The 24,608-nt window shown below is 36.6% G+C and overlaps 1 protein-coding gene across 8 annotated transcripts in view; it reads left to right on the top strand.

Annotated features, from left to right (window-relative positions):
- RDX (radixin) overlaps window positions 1-24,608 on the top strand; it is a 52,270-nt gene that overhangs the window by 22,271 nt on the left and 5,391 nt on the right. For 5 of the 8 annotated variants that reach the window (XR_012831792.1, XR_012831793.1, XR_012831794.1 and 2 more), the window contains exons 4-15: window positions 3,670-3,765; window positions 5,962-6,236; window positions 10,107-10,190; window positions 10,889-11,035; window positions 12,517-12,613; window positions 13,289-13,452; window positions 14,104-14,234; window positions 16,386-16,546; window positions 17,517-17,609; window positions 18,416-18,655; window positions 19,640-19,800; window positions 22,751-22,833. Coding sequence is in view for 5 of the 8 variants with exons in the window: in XM_075724176.1 (XP_075580291.1) it covers window positions 3,670-3,765; window positions 5,962-6,236; window positions 10,107-10,190; window positions 10,889-11,035; window positions 12,517-12,613; window positions 13,289-13,452; window positions 14,104-14,234; window positions 16,386-16,546; window positions 17,517-17,609; window positions 18,416-18,655; window positions 19,640-19,800; window positions 22,751-22,787 (1,686 nt within the window). In the remaining 3 variants the exon portion in view is untranslated. Of the gene's footprint in view, window positions 1-3,669; window positions 3,766-5,961; window positions 6,237-10,106; window positions 10,191-10,888; window positions 11,036-12,516; window positions 12,614-13,288; window positions 13,453-14,103; window positions 14,235-16,385; window positions 16,547-17,516; window positions 17,610-18,415; window positions 18,656-19,639; window positions 22,014-22,750; window positions 22,834-24,608 lie in introns of those variants that run through there. The other 3 variants (XM_075724183.1, XM_075724199.1, XM_075724192.1) reach the window with 2 other exon arrangements.

A 24,608-nucleotide genomic window follows, 5' to 3' on the forward strand; every position in this document is an offset into this window, starting at 1 on the left:
CCATTGGCAGGCAGGTGTTCAGCCGCCTCCAGGAAAGCAGGGCTCCATCACACGTAACGGTTACTTGGGAAGACAAACGCCATCACTCCAAATGACCCCCCTCTTCCTTCTTCCCCCAGCTTTATATGCTGAGCATGATGTCATATGGTATGGAATATCCCTTTGGTCAGTTGGGGTCAGCTGTCCCAGCTGTGTTCCCTCCCATCTTCTTGTGCACCTCCAGCCTACTTGCTGGTGGGGTGGTGTGAGAAGCAGAAAAGGCCTTGCCTCTGTGTAAGCACTGCTCAGCAATAACTAAAACATCCCTCTGTTATCAACACTGTTTCCAGCACAAATCCAAAACATAGCCCCATACTAGCTACTATGAAGCAGTATCCCAGGCAAAACCAGCACGCACTGTTATTGAGAGTGTTGGTCTTCAAGGTTTATGCAGAAATGGTGGATGTGACAGCAGACTTGTTGGTTATTGCTTGCAGAAAAGAACCTCTCCATGAATTTAGCTGTTGTCTAGTGCTCCTCTACGTTTTTGGCAAACAACTTGTCCTTTTTTTTCAGTCAGTGGTTCTTTTAAGCTTTTAATTGGTGTTTTCTGGAGTTGTTGATTTGTTTCCCGTTCCATGTGTGTGTTTTCATCATCTTCATCTGCTAGCACACAAGAATTCAGGATTTGACATCTGTGGCTTTCTCTTTTTCTCTTCCATTGTGAAACTCAGTATAGTTCTTATTTATTGCACCCCCCCCCCTTTTTTTTTTTAAATCACTCATATTTCAGAAGGTGTCTTAACATACTTATTGTCAGTTCTTCTGTCTATCCTATCAGTTGTCAGAATGGGCAAGAGTGGATATGTCCTCCTTTAGTGAACCAATTTAGTATCTATAACTTTCCTAGCAGAGGAAGAACCCTGTGGTTTACACACACTGGTGGTAATGGTGGAGGTTGTTTTGTTCTGTTGTTTTCAGTAAGGTGTTAGCACTGAGCATCAGTACCTCTGGTTTATTGTAGTTGCCATTCAGAAAGAATGGGAGGGTTGTCTCCTTTGTTTCAAGTTACACCTCACTGTCCTTTCCAGATGTCTCAGAAGCATCCCTTACTATCTTTCAGAAGCTGACTCAAATTCTTGCTAGGTTGTCTTTATGTGTATGTTTTGATTTGCTAAAACATGTGTATGGCTCTGATTGCTTTTCTTCTCCAAGAAGTTTTTATTGCCTATTAGTAGTCAAGCTGTAGGATGTGGTGGTGGATAAATCTATTTTCAGATGTGATGAAGACTTGCCTGAAGCCACATGATGAATCTTTTGAGCCAGAATCAAACTCCTATGTTTCTCATTCTGTACTTATTTTACATATCATGCTACTGCAGTGCATAAGTGCTTATATTACCTTGGTACAAAGTTTCAGAATTTTTTTTTTTCCTCTTTCCTTTGAGCTGAGAGGCAGTGATAGATGATGCTCATTCCTTATTTGTGGAGTGAAGTAAAACAGGCTAATGTGTAAGCTGGTTTTAGTGTTGATTTGCAAGCATGTGTAACTGTGGTAGACAAGTTGTCTGTATTTAAATAACGTGCAATGTGCTTCTGTTGAAGGGCTGTAGTTAGCAGGTGAGAGCAAAATGTTTTGGCGTGAGCATAGGCGCTTGTCTCCTTATGCCTTATGGGCTAGCTGTTGAGCATCTGCAGTTTTTACTGGCTTTTGCAGCTCAGAGAGCTGATCAGGTACAGAGGCTCAACTTGGACAGCTGCAAAGTGAAGAGCATTCTCGGAGTCATCTCATAAAGCCATAAGTAATTTGGTCAGCATCGTGTAGGAGATCTGTGCCAACAGAAGCAGTAGGTCTGAAATGTCTGTGTTGGGACACCAAATTTAATGTTACTCGGGACCATACTAGTAATGTAAACTTGTTCTTAACATTTCTTATGTTCTAAAGTAAATGATGTAGGAATTCTAGAGAAAACAACTGCTCACTAAAGGAATCAGGTTGGATCCATGAATGTTGTCCGTTCTGTGCTTTGGAGCTTGAACGTGAAAGGGTAGAAGAGGAAAAAGGGTGCAGTTGAATGATTGTTAAGTAATAATGCAAATATGCAAGGCATCAGAAGTAAATTTGCACAGCTATCTTGTGACACTTTCTAATTTTCAAAATCTTAATTTTGCAACCCGATAGTACTACTTTAAAATGGAGGAGGATCTATGTGTAAAATTCTATTTACTTCACATGCATCTGAATACTTCCATAAAACAGCCTTCAGTAAACCAGCTTGCCAGCATGGTCCAACCTGAGAACATACGTAAGTACTGCCATACTGGATCTTTTGGAGCCAGAGTTTACAGTTATTTAATAATCTTTGCTGGACCTTTCTGATTAATTGCTTATTGAATCCATGTGTACTTTTACTATGCTAAAGACTTGCAAGATAGTTCCACAGTTTCATTACACACTGTGTAGTAAAAGTGCTTCTTTTTGTTTGCTTTGAACCTGCTATCTAATGATTTCTGTTGATTCTCTTAATTCTTACGTCATGAGAAATAATGAATAATCATTCTCTATTTTCCTTCTACGTGCCATGCAAGTTTTATAGACGTATATCATATTTTTCCTTTCCTCATTTCTCTCAGTAGCGTTAGTTATCATCTTAGCTATGCAGAAAATGTTCCATGTCACTGATCATTCTTTTCAACATTTCTGAAACATTTCCAGTGCTGCAGCATCGTTTTTTAAGTTGATGAGACCAGTCCAGATGTGGTATTAGAGATTTGGGAATACCATAGATGTGTATAGTAATATAACACATTTGTTGCTTTTTTCCTTTATGAGAACTTTGTTTGCATAATTCAAATTGTTGTCTTTTACGTATAGTATTTTATTTTTATTAAATATAATTTTTTATTGAGGTTCATCTTCCTTTTAACTGTTCATTCACAGATCTTTATGGAAGGTTTTCTACAGCATATTTTGTCACATCAGTTTAATCCTTTTTTGCAGATCAAATATGAAGTCCTTGGGGACTTCCCTGGTGGTTACACTACAAGTCTGTTGTGAGAACAGTTTGGGGTTTGGTTTTTTTTTTTCTCTTTCTTTTTAACTAGTATATCCATAAAAAGATCTTCCCTCTATTCAAGGACAGTTTTGTTTCTTTAGTAGCCTTTGGTGACAGACCTGATCAGAAATCTTACAGGAAATTCATGTATGGTTTATCAGTTAGATCATCCTTATCCCTTTTATCATTAATTCTTAGAAGAGCTCAAAAATATTTGAAGGAGGTGATTTATCCTCATTACCTCATATTTGTCCACAAGTATTATTCTTTATTACAGTTTCACCAGTTGTCTTCTGTTGAAGTGGAAGTACTTGTCTGTAGGTCTGCAGTTCTCTTCCCAGACATGCTTTTAAATACCAGGGTCCTGTTTGCTACCTTGTATTCCTCAGGTGCTGAGTTTGATGTATGCAGTAAGCCACACACTCCAGTTGGCAGTTTGGCAACATGGTGTTTGAGTTTATTTAGAACTCTGAGGTGAATGCTTCCCTGAACCTGATGTTTTGCCACTATTTAAATATTTTTGTTCTTTTAAAACTTGATTATATTTCAGTTTGAGATGGTTTCTGTAGCTTAATTACCATTAAAAAAATCCTGTTGTAGTGATTACTCATGATTACTGATCATTTATCTTTAGGTGGTGAAAACTGTTGGTCTTCGTGAAGTCTGGTTTTTTGGGCTACAGTATGTGGACAGCAAAGGCTACTCAACTTGGCTGAAGCTAAATAAAAAGGTAACAATTCCCTAATTTAGGCAAGTGTACGATTTGAAATATACATTTATAAGGCTTGCTGCTTTAATGTTGTAGGTGAGATAGCTGGCTTCAAATTTAGTTGAAAAGTTGCTTTTCATTTGCTTTAAATGACAAAATACAGTGTTGAGTTTGGTTAATTATAAAAGAATATGCAAAGCTACATCAACATTTAATTTGAGAAGGAGATACCATTTCCTGTATTTCCAGTACCAATGTGATGCATGCGTTAGGAAAACTTAAAATCACATGATTGTCCTCTTCTCATGTAGCAAAATATAATAGAATAAATGTTTTCCAGCTGGGGGTGTGTGTGTGAAGTATTTGAGCTTCAGGAATTTGCAGGTATACAGCTATAGATCTTTAAACAAGGCACCAATACTAGGCTCCTAAACTTCTGTTAAGGTATCTAATAGGTAGATTATAGGATAATTTTTGTTTTGTTTTTCCCCAACAGCACTGAGCACCTTGTATCTCCCAGTTATTGGGAACCAGGTCATTTTACTTTTTAATTCTATTTATGAGTTTGAATGGTCACTTTTTATTTTAATATTGGCTGTCAGGTTATTAATGGTACTGTCTAGAATAAAGAAATTTTTTTTTAAGTTCAACTTAATCAAGAATACCTTTCTTATCTTCAGTATTAGGAGGTAAATAGGGAGGTTAAAAACCTAAAGTCCCACCGTCTGCATTTATATAATCTTTCCTTCTCCTCTGTGGTAAATCCAGTGAGTTAAACCTGCTAACCACCAAAGCTATCTCCTAGAATTTCATATGCCTTGTTTCATATGCAATAAACGTTGTAGTGCTACAGATATTTTGTCAGCCCTAATGGCTTGCCTCCAGTGGTTGGAGACTACAGGATTTGGTGCATCATTTGCAAAAAATACAGAGGAAATTGCTTGATGAAAGTCTTCAGCTAGTTAAGTTGTTGGTGCAGTTCAGGAGCAGCAAGGGTATGCTAATTTAACTTTGACTAAGGCAGGTTTGGGTTTTTTTTAAGCTTGTAACATTTGATTCTTAAATGCATCATCATTAACTGGCTCTGACTTGTAAGTTACTATTTAAATATTTGTGGTAAATACAGATAAAATCTGATAAATCACAGAATAGATGTGCAAATAAGGTTTTATTATGGCAAGAGCATAACTAATCGTTCACTGGTGAGTTTAAAGTGAAATACTGTGTACGGAAGTCAGAAGGAGATGGACAATAATGAAAAGCAAGCAAAACTTTTTAAATTGGCATCTGAAATGTTGAATATAGTACTTATGCTGCCATGTGTACGTGATTAAATGGTTGCATTATATTTACAGTTTTTGATACTTCCTACAAGTCAAGCACACAGATGCATCATTTAATGCATAGTGAAGAAGTTCTAGAGGGACTACTAGTGCACATAAAATTAAATCTGTAAGAAAGTGCTTAAGGAATTGCGATGTATGAGATTTATTTTATTATGAATATACCTTTCAACAATCACTGTATTTGATGTTAAAATTAATTTAATTTTGAATGTTTTTGCTTTAGTCATAATCAGTGCTGAAAGCTGAGCCCAAATGAAATGGAAAATTCTACATAAAAATGAGTTTTTGTTGAAACTTGAAGTAGACACTTCTTAAAACTTAAGATGACCCATGTGATCTCTTCACAGAAACCATGATTATAAGGCTTATTCATTCTAGAAAAATAATATGATGAATGGAATTACATGTTTTGCACAGGAGCAAAGCACATGTATTTAGTTCAATAGTTCAAAGACTTTTAAAAGAATCGAACTTTACACTCAGAAGAAATGTGCTGTAGTTCTTGCTAAAGAAACCTTGTTAGACCCTAATTTGCCACTTCCTGCAATTCATCCTCAGATATAGTTTTAATTTTTTTTTTAATATGTATTACGACTTTTTTTTCCAGATCTTTATTGTCATAAATACAAATTCACACAACCCTAAAAAAACCTCTTCAACAACCTTTGAGTAGTATTTCAAAATTGTCTGATTTATCCAAACTGGTGTACTTGATTCAGTGCAATGTGAACCTTTAGTGAGTTCCGCAGTAGACTTGTCAGGAAGCACGGGATTTCAGTGTAAGAGGAGCTAAAGAGTTCATTACTATTGGGTTAATTATATTTAATATACCATTTAGTGCTCTATTTTTTTCTTTATTTATCTCCTTCAGGTAACACAGCAAGATGTAAGGAAAGAGAATCCTTTGCAGTTTAAGTTCAGGGCCAAGTTTTTTCCAGAGGATGTATCTGAAGAATTAATTCAGGAAATAACTCAGAGACTTTTCTTCCTGCAAGTCAAAGAAGCGATCTTAAATGATGAAATATATTGCCCACCAGAAACTGCAGTTCTTCTGGCTTCTTATGCTGTCCAGTCCAAGTACGGAGATTACAGTAAGGAGATACATAAACTTGGCTACCTAGCCAATGACAGACTTCTCCCTCAGCGGTGAGTGATACTGGTTTTGCATCATCTGCTGCATATGAACTTGATTACAGCATATTTTTTAATAATTAAAATATTACGTGATAATGTGCCATTTAATGGTAGCTTTCTTAAGAGTGCATGTTTTGGTAGTAAAATTTAGACATCCTAATTTAGACTCTAAATAACAAAGAAGCATCAGGAACACAGGTTTCTTGAGACCTGTTTCCTGTCCTGTCCACAACCATCTGCACCGATTTAGTTGAACAAATTTCCAAAGTACTCCAAAATGATCTAATGTTCCTGGAAGCTTGCTTCTGCTAAATTAAAATCGAAATACTCTAATATAGAAGTCACTAAGATTCATTTGACACTCAGTCCTTTTCTTCAGTTCTTGATGTTTTTATACACTTAAATGATAATAATTTCCTGAAAATAATTATGAAGTGTATTGCAAATAAAATATATTGCAGAAAAATCCTAGCCTGGATGAAAATGTAGAAACTAAATTCTTACCATTGCTGTTGAGTATAAACTCTTTTGTATCAGTCACTCATCTAAGTGGTTAGGAAAAGTAAGCACCAAGATTACAGTTTGGCTTCTTTATGCAACTGAAACCATGCTCCTGGCATGTCTTGGCAGCAAGAGCAGCATTACAACACAAATGGACAAAGTTAGACAATTTTGTTTGTGTAGATGAATCCATAGTGATGTATCATGGGCAAATGTGTGCTTACTAAGTATGTAACATTAATGCATCTTCAAAAAAGTGAGAGCCATGGAATAAACTGAGGTTTCTTTAAAAGTCATATGCTTTGTCTCTCTGGTTTGAAAACTAAAAGTGGAAACTCACTTATTAGTGTAACTAAGCTTGAGAATTTTCTAGCAAGCAAAAATGTGTTTCAAAGGATTGTGGTGAAATATTGAAAGAAATATTTCTGAAAATGTTTCAGATTTTAAAAATACTGGCTAAGAGTTTGGCTTTGGCTGTTTACATCCTTCTTGTGACAGTGAGGTTGATACCTCTTTCTAAAAAATACCATTTGTTAGGAAGGAAGGGAGATGTAGAACCAGTAAAACTGTCATTACTGAATATGTTAGTTCACAAATCTTGGGTTTTGCTCAGTTATGATGACAGCCTGTGAACACTGGAGTGCTTGTGTGCGACAAACTCAAATATTTAAGATGCTCCTTTTCAGTAGACAAGTGTTCAGACGATTTCCCAGCATATGCTTTCAACAGTCATGTGCCAGTCTGTACTGAGCGAGCACATAGCTTTTGTATTAATTCTAACACAGTTATTCCTATTTTGTCTCCTGTCACCAGGAGATTTAACAAGTACATCATAAAAATACTCAGAACCGTATACAATGTGATGTCAAAAATACTTACTTGTTTCCCAAAGTAGACTAGCTTTGCAAAATTTTACTGAAAAAGGAGAGAAAAGATTTGCAGGTCCTGTTCATTATAGAGTCTTAATGTTCACCTGTCAAAACTACTGCACATTTGTTGGCTCAAAAGTATGAGCTGAGTAGGAACAACGGTGGAGTCCTTGCTGAGTTACTCTGTTGCAACAGTCCTTGCATATCTGCTAGTGATGTTACATCAGTAGCTTGTGAAGAGAGAATGGAGAGGACTAAATGGTGAGATGGCTATCGACAAAGACATTGCCAGCTTTGAGGATATCATAAACACAGAATCATTTGAAGTTGGAAGGGGAGCTCTGAAGATCATCTAGTCCAGTCCCCCTACTTAAAGTAGAGTTGTCTAGAGAGGTGGTTGACGCCCCATGCCGGTCAGTGTTTAAGAGTCATTTGGACAATGCCCTTAATAACATGCTATAACTTTTCGTCAGCCCTGAAGTGGTCAGGAAGTTGGACTAGATGATCATTGTAGGTAGCTTCCAACTGAAATATTATATTCTAATTACAGCAGGTTGCTCAAGGCCTTTTCCAGTTGCATTTTGAATACTTCCAAGGATGGACACTCTGCAGCCTCTCTGGGCAACTTGTTCTAGTGTTTGACCACCTTTTCAGTAAAGAAATAAAATAAAAAATTGTGTTCAAGTGTATTTCACTTGTGCCCGTTGCCTCATGTCTTTCAATTCAAATTCAATTCAAAAAGAGGAAAGTGCAAAGAATTTGTGTAGAAGTAGAAATTTAACTTCATTTGGAAAGCCCTGGAAAGCCCAAGAAAGCACAAGTCACCATGAGGGCGATGGAGTGCTGGCACAGGTTGCCTGGAGAGCCTGTGAAGTCTCCCTTCTTAGAGACACTCAACAGCTGTCTAGGCATGGTCCTGGGCAACTGGCTGTAGGTGACCCTGCTTGAGCAGAGGGGTGGACAAGATGACCTTCAGAGGTCCCTTGCAACCTCAACCGTTCTGTGAATCTGTGAAGAAGAGCTTGGGAGCAGGGCTTTTATTTTCAGATGGGCACTTGTGTGACATAATCCTGGGATCATGTATTTTGCAATACCCTGTTTTGTCCCTTATTTTTTTGATTGTTAGCTTTATGTTATACTGCTATGAATATCTGCTGGAGGAATAGAAGAAATAATAGTGGAAAGCAGCTCACAATGTAAATATCACAATGTAAAAATCAGGCCTGATTTAATTACAGAACTTCTTTAATAAATTAACATTGTCCTAGAAGACGTGGAATTAATTTTTTTATGTAATAGAAACTTATAAATGATTGCCAGGATGCTTTTTGATTATTACAGCCAAAGTAGGCTGTTCTACTTTGTGTGTTCTGTAGGAGGCTTCTGTAAATATTATATTTAAGGCTTATATTTATATTCAAGGCTAAATATAAAGAAACAAACAAAGAAAAAGGATGTCTCATCATTGCATGTTCTTGTATCATTTAGCTGTGAACACATCAGCTTTGTGCAGGTGCAAAAACTAAAACCTCTGCCTTGGTTTTGAGGAGGAAAGCCTGTTGATTGGGATGCACACTAAGCAAATCAAAATGCGATATGGCTCCCACTGAAAAGTGTGCTTCACTAGATACGGAGCAGAGTAGCAAATCAAGTGACAGAGAGATCCTGTAACAGAAGAAACAGTGCATTAGTATCTTCTGCATCACTCAGTCTATTCCTTATTGTACTTTGCTAAAAATGTAGGGAAAAGTAGTAAATCCTTACTTTCACGAGTAAAGAGAAAGGAAGGAAAACAACTGTTCTGACTTCTTTAGCAAGATTATTTTTCAGTCTTTTTTTTTTTAATTGCCCTTTAAAATAATTTCTCTAGGAATGCTTGAAATGCTAGGTGCATGGGATAAAAGCATAATAAAGTTATCATATGCATTTGATTTCTTACTGCAGTACTACATTGAAAGATCTAGTAGTCAAAACATAATTCCATCATTGCAGCTTGCTGTAGATAAACCTCAAATAGTTTTCTGAAACTGCTTCACTACTGATTTTATTTATAATAAAAAAAAAAACCAAACCCAACAAACTAGTCTTAATTTGTTACTTTTTCTTTCAAATCACAGCAGAATGAAAGCTTGAGTGTATCTGTGCATACCTAGAGATTAATTTGCGGCGTTGTTGTATGACAGTTTTATAGTTCTGCATTTTCAGGTGTTCCAAACATTACATTTTATGACTTTACTGAAAGTTGAGATGTGCCATGGTGTGACTTATATTACAAGAAGTATAGAATACCATGAAAAAAGGAGTAATTTCACACTATTTTAAAAGTGTATTTGTTGAAATACAAAGTTTCTGTGTCTATTTGGGTTAAAAAGATGAGCAGTGTATAGGAAGTCATGTTTAAGTTTATTCTATTAAAGCATATGTTATGCTCTGTAACCAAACTTATTTTTATAACTTTAAGAGATTAAATTGGTTGTCAGTGTCATTTAATAGCAACAACTTCTATTCACAGTGTATTAGAACAGCACAAACTGACAAAAGAACAGTGGGAAGAAAGAATACAGAACTGGCATGAAGAGCACAGGGGAATGTTAAGGTAATTACGTAGAAAACGTTCCAAGACCTTTAAGGGGTTTTTTATTATTAGGATGTATTTTGGGAGTCGTTATATTTCTTTGGAAACCGCTTTATTTTATTCCAACCAGGGTAGGCAGTTATCAAAAACTTCCATGAAAGATCTGGTGAGGGTTGAGTTTCCAGTTAAGTTACCTATATGGTTTCTGGTAAGGTTGTCAACTGCCTTGTCCACCACAGTTGCCTGCCTCTAAAATATGCTTATTTCCTTAGCTCATAGGGTGAAAAGACAAAGAGCGGTGATTAAACTATACTTGGGTATTAGGTTGTAGAGCTCTCTTAAGTATCTGAATCAATGTACATATGAATTTCAAAGAGGAGAGATTTAATTTAGACTGGATATAAGGAAAAACATTTTTACAATGAGGGTGGTAAAGCCCTGGAACAGGTTGCCCAGAGAGGTAGTGGAGGCCCCATCCCTGGCAACATTCAAGGTGAGGTTGGATGGGGCTCTGAGCAACCTGATCTGGTTAAAGCTGTCCCTGCTCACTGCAGGGGGGTTGGGCTAGGTGATCTCTAAAGCTCCCTTCCAACCCAAAGCATTCTATGATTCTAATTCCTAACTAAATTTTACACTAATTACTTATTCTGCAGTTCCCTTATTCTTACAATATATCTTTGATTTGTCTACACTCTGCCATTTTTTTCTTCTTTCATCAGGGAAGATTCTATGATGGAATACCTTAAGATAGCACAAGACTTGGAAATGTATGGAGTCAACTATTTTGAAATAAAGAATAAAAAAGGAACCGAATTGTGGCTAGGAGTTGATGCTTTGGGTCTGAATATTTATGAGCATGATGATAAGTAAGTGGCTAATACTCATTTTGCGGTTCTGTCCTAGGAGATCCTATCTGAGATTGTACAAAACCCACCTTATTGTGTGTTCAGTAACATCTAGCAAAAGAGGTTCTCAAAGACATTCTAATCTATGTAAAAGATAGAAAAAGAGAGAGAGACGTTAACTGCCAGAATATTTGAATTTTAAAGATTAAATAGGGATGCAAAAGAAGGGAAAGGAGGAGCAGTTCTGTGTAAACTTAAATTTACGTTGCTTAATATGGATGTGTGATAGCTAGACCATCTTTACATGGGTTTTTTCTGTACTTTTCACTCCCTCAAGACTTCCTTTTCAGTCAGGGTGAAAACAATATTGAGAAGCTGACCAACATACTCAATGAGAAACATTTGTAAAAGCAGTGACTAGGATTATAGCTGTTAGAGCATGAAGAACTTTGGTATCTAAAAGTAAAACCTTTTCGACATCAAAGAAAATAGATGAATTTGATGTCTCCTGATAAAGAGATCAAATATTCTGTCCTACTTGAAGAACAGTAGAGCTGAAATATACAAAATTTGAAGAATCTGAAAACAGGAGAACAGACTTACAGTTTTGTTTCTTTCCAAACACTTGTTGGTAGTGTCTGATGTCAACAGTCCTTTCACAGTGATTTGGAGTTAAATGTGATGTGTCAAACACCAGATAACAGCTGTCAACTGAACTGAAAATGGTCTTCGATGTATATGCTCTGTAACAGAATTCTGTAAGCCTTAATTGCCATTAGATGGCAATATAACTCCTGAAAGATGGAAATATTGAGAAAATGTTCAGATCAGGCTGAACGGTCAAGGAATTTTTGGTATTCTTTAACTCCCAATAGTTAGAAGTCAAATACTTAAACATTTTCTAATGCTTGTAATTAAGATAATATACATTGAAAAAACTTTCTGTGGTCATGGAGAAAAATATTTACAGTTATGCAGTTGGTGCATAACATTGTAACAGTTTCTGAACTGAATTTATTTTACTTAAGATGCAAGGGAAATAAATTTAACTTGAACTGTATGCATAGGAACGCATGTCTTGCGTCTGAGTTAAACTGAAGTACAACATTGCTGAAGGCTGATTTAATTTCAGCCTTTGGAATGTCAGACTTCTCAAATGTAAATACTTATTCTTTTCACTGAAAATAAAATTATCAACAGTTTATAAAGAATCAGTACATGATTGTGATATTTAGCATCTGTTTAATGATAGTAGAATAATTCACAAATTGAATTTTCTAAATTCCTTCTGTCACAGTGCTATGTAATTTACTCATTATGTAATTTATTCATTTGATGGAATAATGTGTAAAAAATTGTCTACCAAAATGTGCTTGAACTGTTGTTACGTTTTGTAAATGTAATTAAGTGTGATAGTGAAAATGGTACCGAGTTAAGACTTAGTGGACATAAATAAAATGTGCATCTTTGCTGCTTCTAATGAGAACTTCTTCTCTTTGAAGGCTGACACCCAAGATTGGCTTTCCTTGGAGTGAAATAAGAAACATCTCTTTTAATGACAAAAAATTTGTTATAAAGCCAATTGACAAAAAGGCCCCTGTAAGTAATGTGTAGAGTAGTATGCCTTTGTATAGGAAGAGATTTAAGCCTGCAGGGACTTGCTCTGGCATTATGGCATGAGTAAATATTTTGTGACATTTATTATTCTTATTGGTAGAATAGTAAGTAATCAAAAGGAAATTTTGATTTTGAAGTATGGTATGTTTATTTTCTCTCTTTCCATTCTGGTTGATATACTTAAGATATCCTCTCCCCTCCACCCCCCCTTATTTTAAGTCAAATAATATTTTGTGATGTGTTAAAAAGCCACAGTGTAAGATGCTAAATTCTCTGGCCCCCCACCTCTGGGTTTTTTGTTTTGGTTGGTTTTTAATATTACAGCAGCACATTTCATGAGACTTTCTAGGTCAAAACTGTTCCGTTAACTAACTTACTGAAATAGAGTAGAGAATCGTGTCACTTTTTTAGAAATTTAAGTAATCTTGTGGAAAATAGCTAACCTCTACATGAAGGAATCCAGGTGTAATTTTGAATTTATCTTGCGAGTTCCTTACAGTGACTAGATTTATAGATTATGATGTGGGATTGCTCAGAGGATGAATGTCAAAATATTTGTAAGTTTAAATTTAACAAATGCAAGCATGCAGTAATGCTTTGGGTCTTGTCACAACTGTATTTTTAGATTAATGGATATGCTACAATTATTTTTGCTAGGATTTTGTTTTTTATGCACCCCGTCTGAGAATTAACAAGCGAATTTTGGCACTGTGTATGGGAAATCATGAATTGTACATGAGGAGGAGGAAACCTGATACAATTGAAGTGCAACAGATGAAGGCCCAAGCTAGAGAGGAGAAACATCAGAAACAATTGGAAAGGTAATTAACAAACTTCCATGAAACAGAAAAAAATTCTTCTACCCTTTTAAGAAAACTAAGTCATAGAATATCAGACATCTTAGCATTCTAGAAGAAAGAGCTGCTTTTCTTTCTGTAATGTGTAAGCAGGTTTGTGGATTGGTATGGCTCACTTATCTTAATAGAAAGCTGTATCTTTTTGAGCTTTCAGCATAGTAATAGTAGCTGTACAGTTGTTTCACATTATGTTTTTGTGAAACGGTCTTAACTCTCTGTTGCTTGATTCTCAGGGACTTTTGTACTCTACAGGTGAACCTTTAAAGCAAGTTCACTGAAGAATGTCATGACTTACCTTTTGTATATTTAAAAAATACCATTGCCATTTCTAGCCCAGGTGAAATAGCAGCCATGTCTAAAATGCAGTATAATTGTGGATTTACCTGGTTGAACCACAACCAAGGCTGCTAATCAGTTTGGTTCATAAATTGTTTTTCTGTACAGTATTTTGAAACAGAAACTTGGTGGTTCTTGCATTGTAAACTGAACTTGAAACATTTAAAATTATGTGCTTCTTTACTAGCTGAGTAAACTGAAAAATAGGCTTGCAGTATCCTTAGAGTAGAACTTAACGTGTTTGAGGTTAAAAAAACCTTTTACTTTTTTTTTTTTTAGGGCACAATTAGAAAATGAGAAGAAGAAAAGGGAGATAGCAGAAAAGGAAAAGGAAAGAATAGAGCGTGAAAAGGAAGAATTAATGGAACGCTTAAGGCAGATTGAGGAACAAACAATGAAAGCTCAGAAAGGTGAGATCTTACTGGTCCTAGATTTCTTATATCTGATGACAATGTTTAGTTCAGTTGGATAGTTCAGTTCCACAATTCTCTTGGTATGTGTGTTTTTTGGGTTTTTTAAATTTATTTTATTAATAATAACAAGTATTCAGTGATGTATTAGTTAATTTAAGAAAAGAGATTCTTTTTCAATGTTAAGAATTAAAAGATGGTGTGTGTATGTGTATATTTGTAATATAAAACCAATTCCTAATATAGCAAAAGTTTTTCAGTTTTCTTTAATAAAAAGGAAATTAATGCGTACACAGTTCAACTCAGCATTATGTAATGTTTAAAGTGCTGAAAACCTGGAATTGGAGGGAGCAGGGAAATTAGAGAGGATGATTCAAAGTACTTCCTCTAGGATTCTGTTGCATTTAGCTTATCGTTTGGAAATTTCTTGTTCTTTCATTTTCCTATTCCCTTGTAAGATTTGAGAATTCTAAAATTAAAATCTTGTCAGATTTTAGTGAATAAACAAAGTTTTACCAATAACAGTTCTTTGTGTTGAACCACCCTGTAGAGTCCCTGCTTCACTACTTCCCAGTCCCTCTTCTCCATGTTCTTTTTTTTGCTTCAGGTTTGGTTCACATTCATAAAAGTTCTGTTCTTCTCTTCTGTTCGTAACTGTTGGCTTCAGGCACGATGGTTAGAATCACTGACTAAATCTATGCAAATGAATTACATATGCCTGGCACTGTTCTCTAGCTCTACCCCTGTATTTTTCAGTCTTTCAATGCAGAACAGGTTGGACACATTCAGACAGGTAACACATGAACTGTGCCTTGGAATTGGTGAAGGGAGAGCTATTTAGCCCAGGACAAACAGTGTCAGGGTGATTTTAAAGGTTTAACAATGTACATTTTCTTGTAACTTTTGTAAACAATATAGCCTGACTTCTGATGTAATACATAATGTTCATGTGTTGCTGGTCTTTTTAGCCTTCTGTTGACATATGGAAGTGTTTATATAAATGGTGTCTGCGTTCTGTAGTTGACTTGGTAGTTAAGTGTTCCCCATCTTCATGGGAAGATTTTGTTTGAGTAGTGTATTTAAATATTTATGCATTTTATTTAATTTTCTAAGTACTGCATTTGTACGACTCCACATACTTTTAATGCTGTTCATTTCCTTTTATAACTGAAGCAGTAGGCCTGGGAAACCAACTGAAGAATATTGATTGCATGAGGCCTACTTCAGACTACAAGTGCAAAGATTAAGCATGTGTCAGCATACCTGGGGAGATGCTTTTTTAGTATTAAAGCATATGGTGAAGGGCAAATGGATTGTTCCAATAACTGAGCAGTTGTTTAGGTTTTCTGGTGAAGTAATCTATGGCAGCTATGCCTAGACAAAAACATAGTGGAAAATTTATCATTAGAATCAGCAAGGAGCTTCAGAAAGACTTTTTTCATAGTCACTTCATTTTGCACATCAGAGGAGTGTATTTTGCCTGTGCAAATCTTATCTTGCAGTACTGGTAGATCGTTACTTCTTCCTATTTCACTCAGAGTTCTGCCCTTTAGATAGCGATATTTTGCTAACCAGGCAGCTAGATGACTCTTATCCCTCCCTTGATTTAAAATTTTCCTGTTAGCACCTCTTTGGCTCTGTTCTATGGCAATTTTTCTGACCCTTTCAATGGGTCTTAGGTCATTTTGCTGAAGGCACATGCCTAAATTGTCTGTTGCAATTAAGGAATCTTTGTCAGGCATTTCAGTAGAGTAGAAGAGGGTTTTTTTTCTTTTTTACTGTAAGAGAGTATGATTTAATGTATATAAAATCTCCTCAGTGGTAAGAGTGAGGGTGTATGTGCATGTATATGTACATATATTTGAGTGTTTAATCAGTGGGGTGATAATTTTCTGAAACACTGGGCTGTCAGAACTGTCAGGTGAGATGAAGTATATCCAAAGTATGTCTTAAAGAGGGGGAAAAATAATCAGACATGGAGCATAGCTTCGGGTAACATGCTCAACAGCTCTTCTTAGCTTGAGGTAGCCTTGTAAATCTTTGTCAGTTTTCTAGGTTACTTTATTTTGACCATGATGCAGCTGTTACCTGTGTTACATATGAGGACGAGCTAGGTAGTGATATCTTGTCTGCAAACTTTCCTTTTGGCAGAGCTAGAGGAACAGACTAGAAGAGCTCTAGAACTGGATCAAGAACGAAAGCGTGCAAAAGAGGAAGCAGAGCGCCTGGAAAAAGAGCGTCGAGCAGCTGAAGAAGCTAAAGCTGCTCTAGCCAAGCAGGCAGCAGATCAAATGAAGAACCAGGAGCAACTAGTAAGAAGCTGTAACCCTATTTTGAAACAGATTTAAAAAGATAGTTGAAAATTTAGCCTTTATTCTTGGTTATATCCATCTTGTCAAGTGGACAAGTATGTTGAAACAGATAAAAATACCTTTACAGATTGCTGTGGGAACGTTTTTAGAAACTGCATTAGATTTGCCACTACTTGCAAGAAAAAAAACCTCTGGGGCTGTAGGAAATTAAATGAAGTAGACATTTCAGACTGACAGCACCCACTACATTCTCTTTCTAATAGTGTCAGGCTTATGCAGCTGAGAACAAGAGTAGCTTCTTTCTGCAGTCCACTGGGAAGCCTGTTCTCTGAAGCAGGTCTGTTCTGAAGCTTGATGGTGGTGGTGGGGAGTTGGTGACACTGTGGGGGTTTTTTTTGTTGTTTAGTTGGGTTTTTTGTTGCATTTTTCCCCTCTGTTTCCAACATTTACAGTATCTTCTCACGTTCTGTGCTAGACTACTTCTGATTCAAGATTTGTGCATAATCACTGAGAAAGGCATGAAAAGAGTAGAAGAAATGATTTCGCAACTGTAAAACAGCTTTGATCTTCTGTAACATTAGCACACAATTCTGAAGGCAAGATTTAGCTTAATAGTACTGAGATTATGATCCAGAATCATAACCTTATTGGTGGAACCATTAAAGTTGTATTAAACTGAAACAGCCTCAAATGCTGATTTGTAACTACAGCTCGCTCTTTCCCAGCAAGCTTTGGAAGTGCAGAAGAGAAATATTTTTTTTCTGGACTTATTTCCATCAGGCAAGCATACTGATTCATTCCCTCTGTCATGTATGCTTAAAATTTCTATTTTTAGCAGAGAAGCGATGAATGGTAACTAACTCTTCAAGTCAGATCAGCTGTCAGAACAGCAAAGGTTCTGCTTTCTTCCACTGCAGACCCAAAATGATACCAAATTAAAACTTCCACTTCATTTTTTTGTTTGTTTCAGGCAGCAGAACTTGCTGAATTCACTGCCAAGATTGCGCTTCTAGAGGAGGCCAAGAAAAAGAAAGAAGAGGAAGCCTCAGAATGGCAGCACAAAGTAATGAGCTCATGCTGTGTGAAGTCATAACTTCAAAGAAACTAAGGGAGATGAGTGCATAAATCCCACTGGAAGTCCATGGGATTGAATGTCTCTCCCTTAGGCTTCAGAGAAGCCTTTCTTAAAGGTTTTTGTTCTCCAGTCTACTGAAGCCAGCCTATACTTAATATTAAATAGTCATGAAGGGGGGGAAATTCTCATCACAAAGGTATGGTCAAAGATTTGAAATGGATTCCTTACATATGGTGATGAAGTAGATTGGAGCTTTGCTGGAAAAGAAAACATCTCAGGAGAGATGTATAAAATCATGAGTGGTGTTGAAAAGTTGAACCAGAACAATAACAAAGGCACATCAAATGCAACTGGATAATAGTTCAAAGCAAAACAGTATTTCTTCACAAAATCTGTAATTAGCTATGGGATGTGAATACTAAAAAGTGATTGAACAAATTCTTGTAAGTTCTGGTTGAATATGAAATTTGAAGACATCACCTTTGATTTAGGAAGTCCCTGAGCCTCCAATTTCAGGAGGCTAGGAAAGTTGGAAAGCAATCAGTATGACTGCCCTATTCTCTCACTCTTCTGTTGCCTAGTGCTGGAAATAGCTGGACTCCGGTACAGCTGGTATTGAGTCATATCTTTTTTACCCTGTATTCCTATCTGACAATTTTCAGTGCGTAAGCTAGTCGTGTCATTTATAAAGGACAGTTTCCACATGTCTGAAAACATCTCCAGTGTTTATTTTAATTTTTCTGACTATTCATAAATCATTTTAAAAGCTGCTAAGTACTGTTTACTATATTTAGGCTTTTGCAGCCCAAGAGGACTTGGAAAAGACCAAAGAAGAACTGAAATCTGTGATGTCTGCTCCTCCACCTCCTCCCCCACCAGTTATTCCTCCAACAGAGAACGAACACGATGAACATGATGAGAACAATGCTGAAGCCAGTGCAGAACTGTCTTCTGATGGTGTCGTGAATCACAGGAGTGAGGAAGAACGGGTAACAGAAACACAGAAAAATGAACGTGTTAAGAAACAGCTCCAGGTAATGAAGATTCATAGTTGTATCAACATAATTCAGGCTTTGGGTTTTCATTCTTTATTTGTCAAAAATCTCATTGAAATTACGGTGTGCCAAGGAAGCACTTTTTATCCTTTACTAGGTTTATTACTAATTTACTAACCAATATCATTCATAGTGTTCTAGAAGTGGAACAGATAGAAACATTGGATGTAAGATTGTGCTTATAGCTTAAAAGTATTAGTATGTTGCCACCTTGGCCAGTAAACATTTGTAATGATTACATTAAGTCCAGGACACTGAATCTTAAAACGTGATGCTTTCATTTCTCAATACTGAAATTCATTAAGCAGTATGAACAGATGCTTGCTTAATAGTATTTGTGTTTATTTGCAGTCATTCACAGACATTGTGAATATAAAACCTGAATTATGCCTGTTTTGGCTTAATCTTATTTCCCTGAAATGGAGCATTTCCTCCGAGACTAGTCTTACTCGCCATAGTATAATAATCTATGTTAGTGGTAACCTTTTGCCTTGTTACGAAATCTCTATTTGGGAAGGAAATAAAAGAAATGGAATGCGGCTTCTTTTTCTGGTAGCAGTATCTTAGTAGCATGTATGTGTAATATCCTTTCTGCTTGGCCAATCGCTGAACAGGATCAAGGAAATAAACAAGAGCTGTCTTTAGTCAAGCAGAAATTGAAAAATAAGGTCATTCTCCTGCTTTATCCTGATGGTCCCTTTCTTCTTGGCTGTTATGGTATGAGGCTTTTTTTTTTAGTTTGATGTCCACACTTATGTAAGGAAAGAATCCTATGCACTTCTCTTTCCCTCTGCAGTCTTTCTGATAGACCTTACAACCTGAGTTACTGAACAGCACAACACGCGTTTCATAGGTTGGCATTCAAGAAATCCTTATCCAAGTTGCAGAATAGTTGTTATCAGAAATTCCAGAATCATTAAAAGATTAGTCAAAGCACTTAAATGCAAATATTTTATTCAACAGGCTTTAAGTTCTGAGTTGGCTCAAGCCAGAGATGAAACCAAGAAAACACAAAATGATGTCCTTCATGCTGAGAATGTTAAAGCAGGCCGTGATAAGTACAAGACTCTTCGACAAATCCGACAAGGCAATACAAAGCAGCGTATTGATGAGTTTGAAGCAATGTGAGCTGTTATTTTGCATATATGTTCCTCGTAAAGCTGAACCACCAACAGAGAAAAAAGCAGGCCTTTGCAGATTTGATGGATTGCACCCCACTTTGCCAAAGCACTTAATACCAGTTTGACTACAGTGGCTAGAAGACAAATTTAGGGGAAGCTACTCAACAGTAAGGCAGTCTGTCATCCTTAGCTTTTTGGGGGGAGGGTGTGGAGAATTGTAGCAGTTTTTTTCCCTATAACGTTTTCAGTTTCATATTTTTTTTCTTTGGAAACTGATGTGAAGTATATAATGACTGACAAGTGTATGTATTGCTTAAACATTAAGAAATAGAAAGAAGAATGGAACTGAACCTAAACTGGACAGGTACTATTTCAGTATGAAGTTTGAAATCACATTTTTCAATGTAGCTAGACCATTAGGAGTTTGATATTGCTGACTTTCAGTTTTTTCTTCCAAGTGAAATTCTTTGGTGTTTCATGTCCTGTCATCATTGATGGTTTTCTTTGCCTACCTGTTCACAAAGGTCTGGATGGCAGGTGGTAGTTCCAGGAAATATTTTTAAATGGAACGCTACCTGTGGGCAGCACGTGGCTGCTGGTAGGCTTGAACAAGTATTGCTTTTCCTAGGTGATTCTTTTAGATGCGCAAAATGTTCTAATGCAGCAAAGGAAAAAAAAAAATACAAAGCTTCATGTGCTATTTGCTTGTAATTATTTTATTTGCAGTAGGGAGACCTGGACCTTTCTGGCAAGGGAGCATATGAAAACATCAGTCCCAGGGAGGGGACAGTATCCTACCTCACTACTATATACATGATGACTGGTCCTTCAAACACCATGAAAAAAACTGTTTAAATTGACTATCACTACACAGTGATTTTATAGAATGCTAGGAGCCCTTACTCCTAGGATTTTGTTTTCCTTTAAGATGGATTTATAGTGCTAAATACTGTCTAACTGCCTTTTGTTGAGTTTAAATTGTAAAAGCATCTTGTGTGTTTTAAAGCTGTAACCTGTCACTGGTATACTATCTCCTGGGAGGGGTGTAGAATGTGCATGTGAGTTAGTTTGGTTTTGGGTTTCTAAATACAAAATGAAAGTTCCCAGAATTTGAGTAAAAGCGTTCGTAGCTTCAGTTTTCAGTGAAGCTAGTATTGTAATTGTCATATCTGATGTCAGATCATTGTTATTAAGTCCTTTCCCTCTTGAAAAGGTGACCTGTTTTTTTGAGAAATTTGCTTAGAAATTGAACTTTAGAAATAACTTTACAGTTAATGTGGACTGCAGTTATTGCTTCTGTTATAGTACTAGTAAATATCTACAGTGAAAGAACCCTGCTTTCTCTGAGGATGGTTCAGCTCTTTTCTGTTTGATATTATGCACTCATAAATTTACACTTATCTATTAAAATTTGCCATTTTATTAAACATTTTTTCATGCACAATAGGTTTAAATTTCTTATGAACAGTCCAACTAAGTTTGTTTTTTTTAATTATTATTTTGCGGACTTAAAGGTTGGCTATGTGGGGTGACATCATGAAAATAAAATAAAGATACATTAATATATTTTTGGTTTGTGGGGCTAAACATATCTGGTTGACCATGAAGACTGATGTGCAGATGATGTGCACATGCTTCAAAATGCTGCTTGGTGGAAGTTGGTGTTTCTACTTGCAGTGCATTGTAAGAACAGTTTTTGTTTCACAGGCTTCATACAGTGAAGCTTAAGCAAATTTCTGAAGTATTCGAACAGATTGCCATAGCAGGTGAAATACTGTGCTTCCAGTGAGTTTTGATTTTTCCCTGGAAAGTGTACACTAACACTGATAAATCAGTTTCAGTGTTGGCAAAAAATACCAGTAAAGTTTGCTGTTCATAAATCTACAATATATAGAGTAGGGCTAAATGGATTAGATCCATTTATAAAGCTGTGTGATTTTTTTTTTTTTTTTTCCCTAAACAACTAGGAACAAACATTTGTAATATGGATTTTCACAATGAACAAAGTGATAATAGCTGCTGTCATCAGCAGTTGGGAACACTTACTGGTGCAAAAATACTAAGAATACATTTAATGATTACTTGGTGAAGAAATTTTCCACATGCTTTTTCCTTTAGCATCATGTTTTGTGTTGTACAATTAAGCTACAATTACATCTACTATTTTGGATAACATTCATTGGTTAACAATAAAGAGATACAGTTAATTTCTCTGAGGTCCATTGTTGTTATTTAACGTACTTTTTTCTGACAGCTTTGCCAAATGCACTGTAATAGCCTTTTTCCAGAGCAGCGTACAAATTTTGATCATCTTTTGTTTCACACTCTGGTCAAAATTAAATTTTAAAGAAAATATTTTCAAATTGTATCCCTAGAGAATGGTATTCTGCTTAAGAAATTACCACATATAGCTGGGAGGAAGCACTGGTGACTGTCAATTCAAAACAGGATGTGAATCATCAGAGTAAATTGGCTTTCTTGAGAACAGAGGGTAATTTGGCCACATAAGAGCTCTATGGGTAATGTAAGAACTTTCAATCACTGCCTACATATTGCTTAGCCCCAGGTTAAGTGAGATTTAGTTTAACAGGTCAATGTCTTAAGCACTGAGAAACCTTGATACGGTTTTTTGATACTGCACATTATAGTGGACAGTGCTGTCAAATATATGCATGGCCATATGCTTTAGATAATGGCAAGTTTATGGGCTTTTTCACCGAATACACTTGGAGACAGCAGGAACAGTCCCATATAAATAGGTATACAAATTAATCTGCTAAGCAGCTCTCACATAAATTAGACCTCCTCTCAGGTGACATTCAGTTCTATCTTGTATTTGTTTGGCCTTGCACTCAATACAAGCACGTGACCCTTTTTGTTACTCCATATGGCAGAATTGCTATGATGAATTAAAACGTGTGTACTTGGTACATTTTACCATGCATATTTCTAGTTGTACACGTCTGTCTTCTTGGAGCCCCTCCTCCTGAAGCATTAGATTTGATGCTTCTCATTTGTTAGAGAGCTTCTGCATGGGTATGTAACTACAGAATATTGTGCCTTAAAGGGGAGGTAAGTACTTTGAAAGGCGTTTGGGTTTTGGTATTTTGGTTGGTGTTTTGTTTTTTTTTTTTTTGGTTGGTTGGGTTTTTTTAAATATGCTCTTGAGGTGGAGAGAAAAGGATACAAAATAGTGCCACTATTTTCAGGCCAGACTAATACAGTCACCCAGAATGCCTCGATGTGAAAGAAGATATTCTATCTTCTGGAAGTTAGTCCCCTCTGCACATCAAAACCTACATTTTCTGTTGGTTATACTCTTCGAGTACATGTTTCTTGTATGCTCTGTTTATTTTGTCCAAAATGGAACTTTTGAATGGAACGGCCTTTTTAAACCTACTTTGGAAAGCATTATTGTGCTTTTGCCTCTTTCTTAAAACATGTTCTCTAGAGCTGGTCGAGTAACCTGCTTAAGCACCTCTGAGGAAAAAGGAGCTTTGTTCTAAATGAAATAGTTTAATCTTCTGAGGAGAAAGGACCTGAAATATATTTTCTTAATTTTTTAAAAGGAAGAATAGAGATTAAAATTAGTTAAAACCTTTTGCTTTCAAAAAGGAATTTTTATGCAAGTGTTTTCCATGTCTGTTCACATGTGGATTATCTAAAAAGTCTTGTTCTCCCCAAGGCATCAGATTAGTTTCGAGAATGGGGGATTTTAACAAAGATGATGTATCCCAGTGGGATGAGGTTGTTGATGCTAGTGTTCATAAACATACTTTCTGGGTAAAAATATCAACATAAGAAAGTTGAAACCTTTACGAGAGAGCAAAGTTCACTTATTAATAGACATTGTCTCATACACATAACGTAATGTGTCTTGGCTGGGTGATAAGATTTTCCTGGAAAATACAAGAAGTGTCAATGGATCAGCATACAAACTGTGGTAATTTCTTTGACCCCCTCAGACCATATTCTGATGTTTGTGCTTAGAGATGGCAAGTACCTGTCTCGCAGCCGAAATGCCGTGCTGGCTGGTCAGCTGGGTGGGTGGCTAGGAGATGGTTTTGGCTGGCCATCATGGGCACCGACCAGGCGGCATGTCCCTCTGCTCCGCTCCCAAGCAGGCCACGCAGCGTCTCTTTCCTCCCCAACCAATTGGTCTGCAAGCATGTGTGGTTTACACAACTGGCCCTTTTCCCAGTTTTGGGGACCCAGGCAGCAGCAAGGAGCAGCTTGGGGTTGGCAGGGATCTCCTAACAGTGAAGAGTAATGGTAGAGGACTATTAGGAAAAAAAAAAAACCCACAACCCCAAAACCTTGTGGTGAGCTAGGATCCTTAACTGGCCCATTTATTCACTTGTGATGAGGACTCCTTTTCAGTGTACTGCTGCAGCATCCCTAAATTCAGTGTGTGTGACCAATAACTTGTTTAGCAAATTCAACAGCCAACTTGGTGGAGGGAGCTGCGCTTTTTGTTTCACAGAGCTGAGCCCAGATCTATAGGCATAGGCCAGTTACCTGATTTTGTTTTGATTCATGGAGTCTATGACTTTACTGTTTGCAGATTCTGGGTTGATAAGTTGCTCCTTTGGAGTACAGTTAGGTAGACTTTGACTTGTTTTGGTTTTTCTCCCTTCACTGTGCAAAGACTGCTGACATATCAAATGTATATGTTTCATTTAATGTGAATAAAGTGGACTCACCAAAGCCCAAAAAACCTCCCCCCAAAACTCCAATCCCAAACAATCAAATTTCTTCACAAGAAGAGACAACAGTATTTGCAGCAGTGCCTGCAACATTCTAGATACTCA

The sequence above is a fragment of the Pelecanus crispus genome, chromosome 1, assembly GCF_030463565.1.
Source record: "Pelecanus crispus isolate bPelCri1 chromosome 1, bPelCri1.pri, whole genome shotgun sequence".
Classification (NCBI taxonomy): Eukaryota; Metazoa; Chordata; class Aves; order Pelecaniformes; family Pelecanidae; genus Pelecanus; species Pelecanus crispus.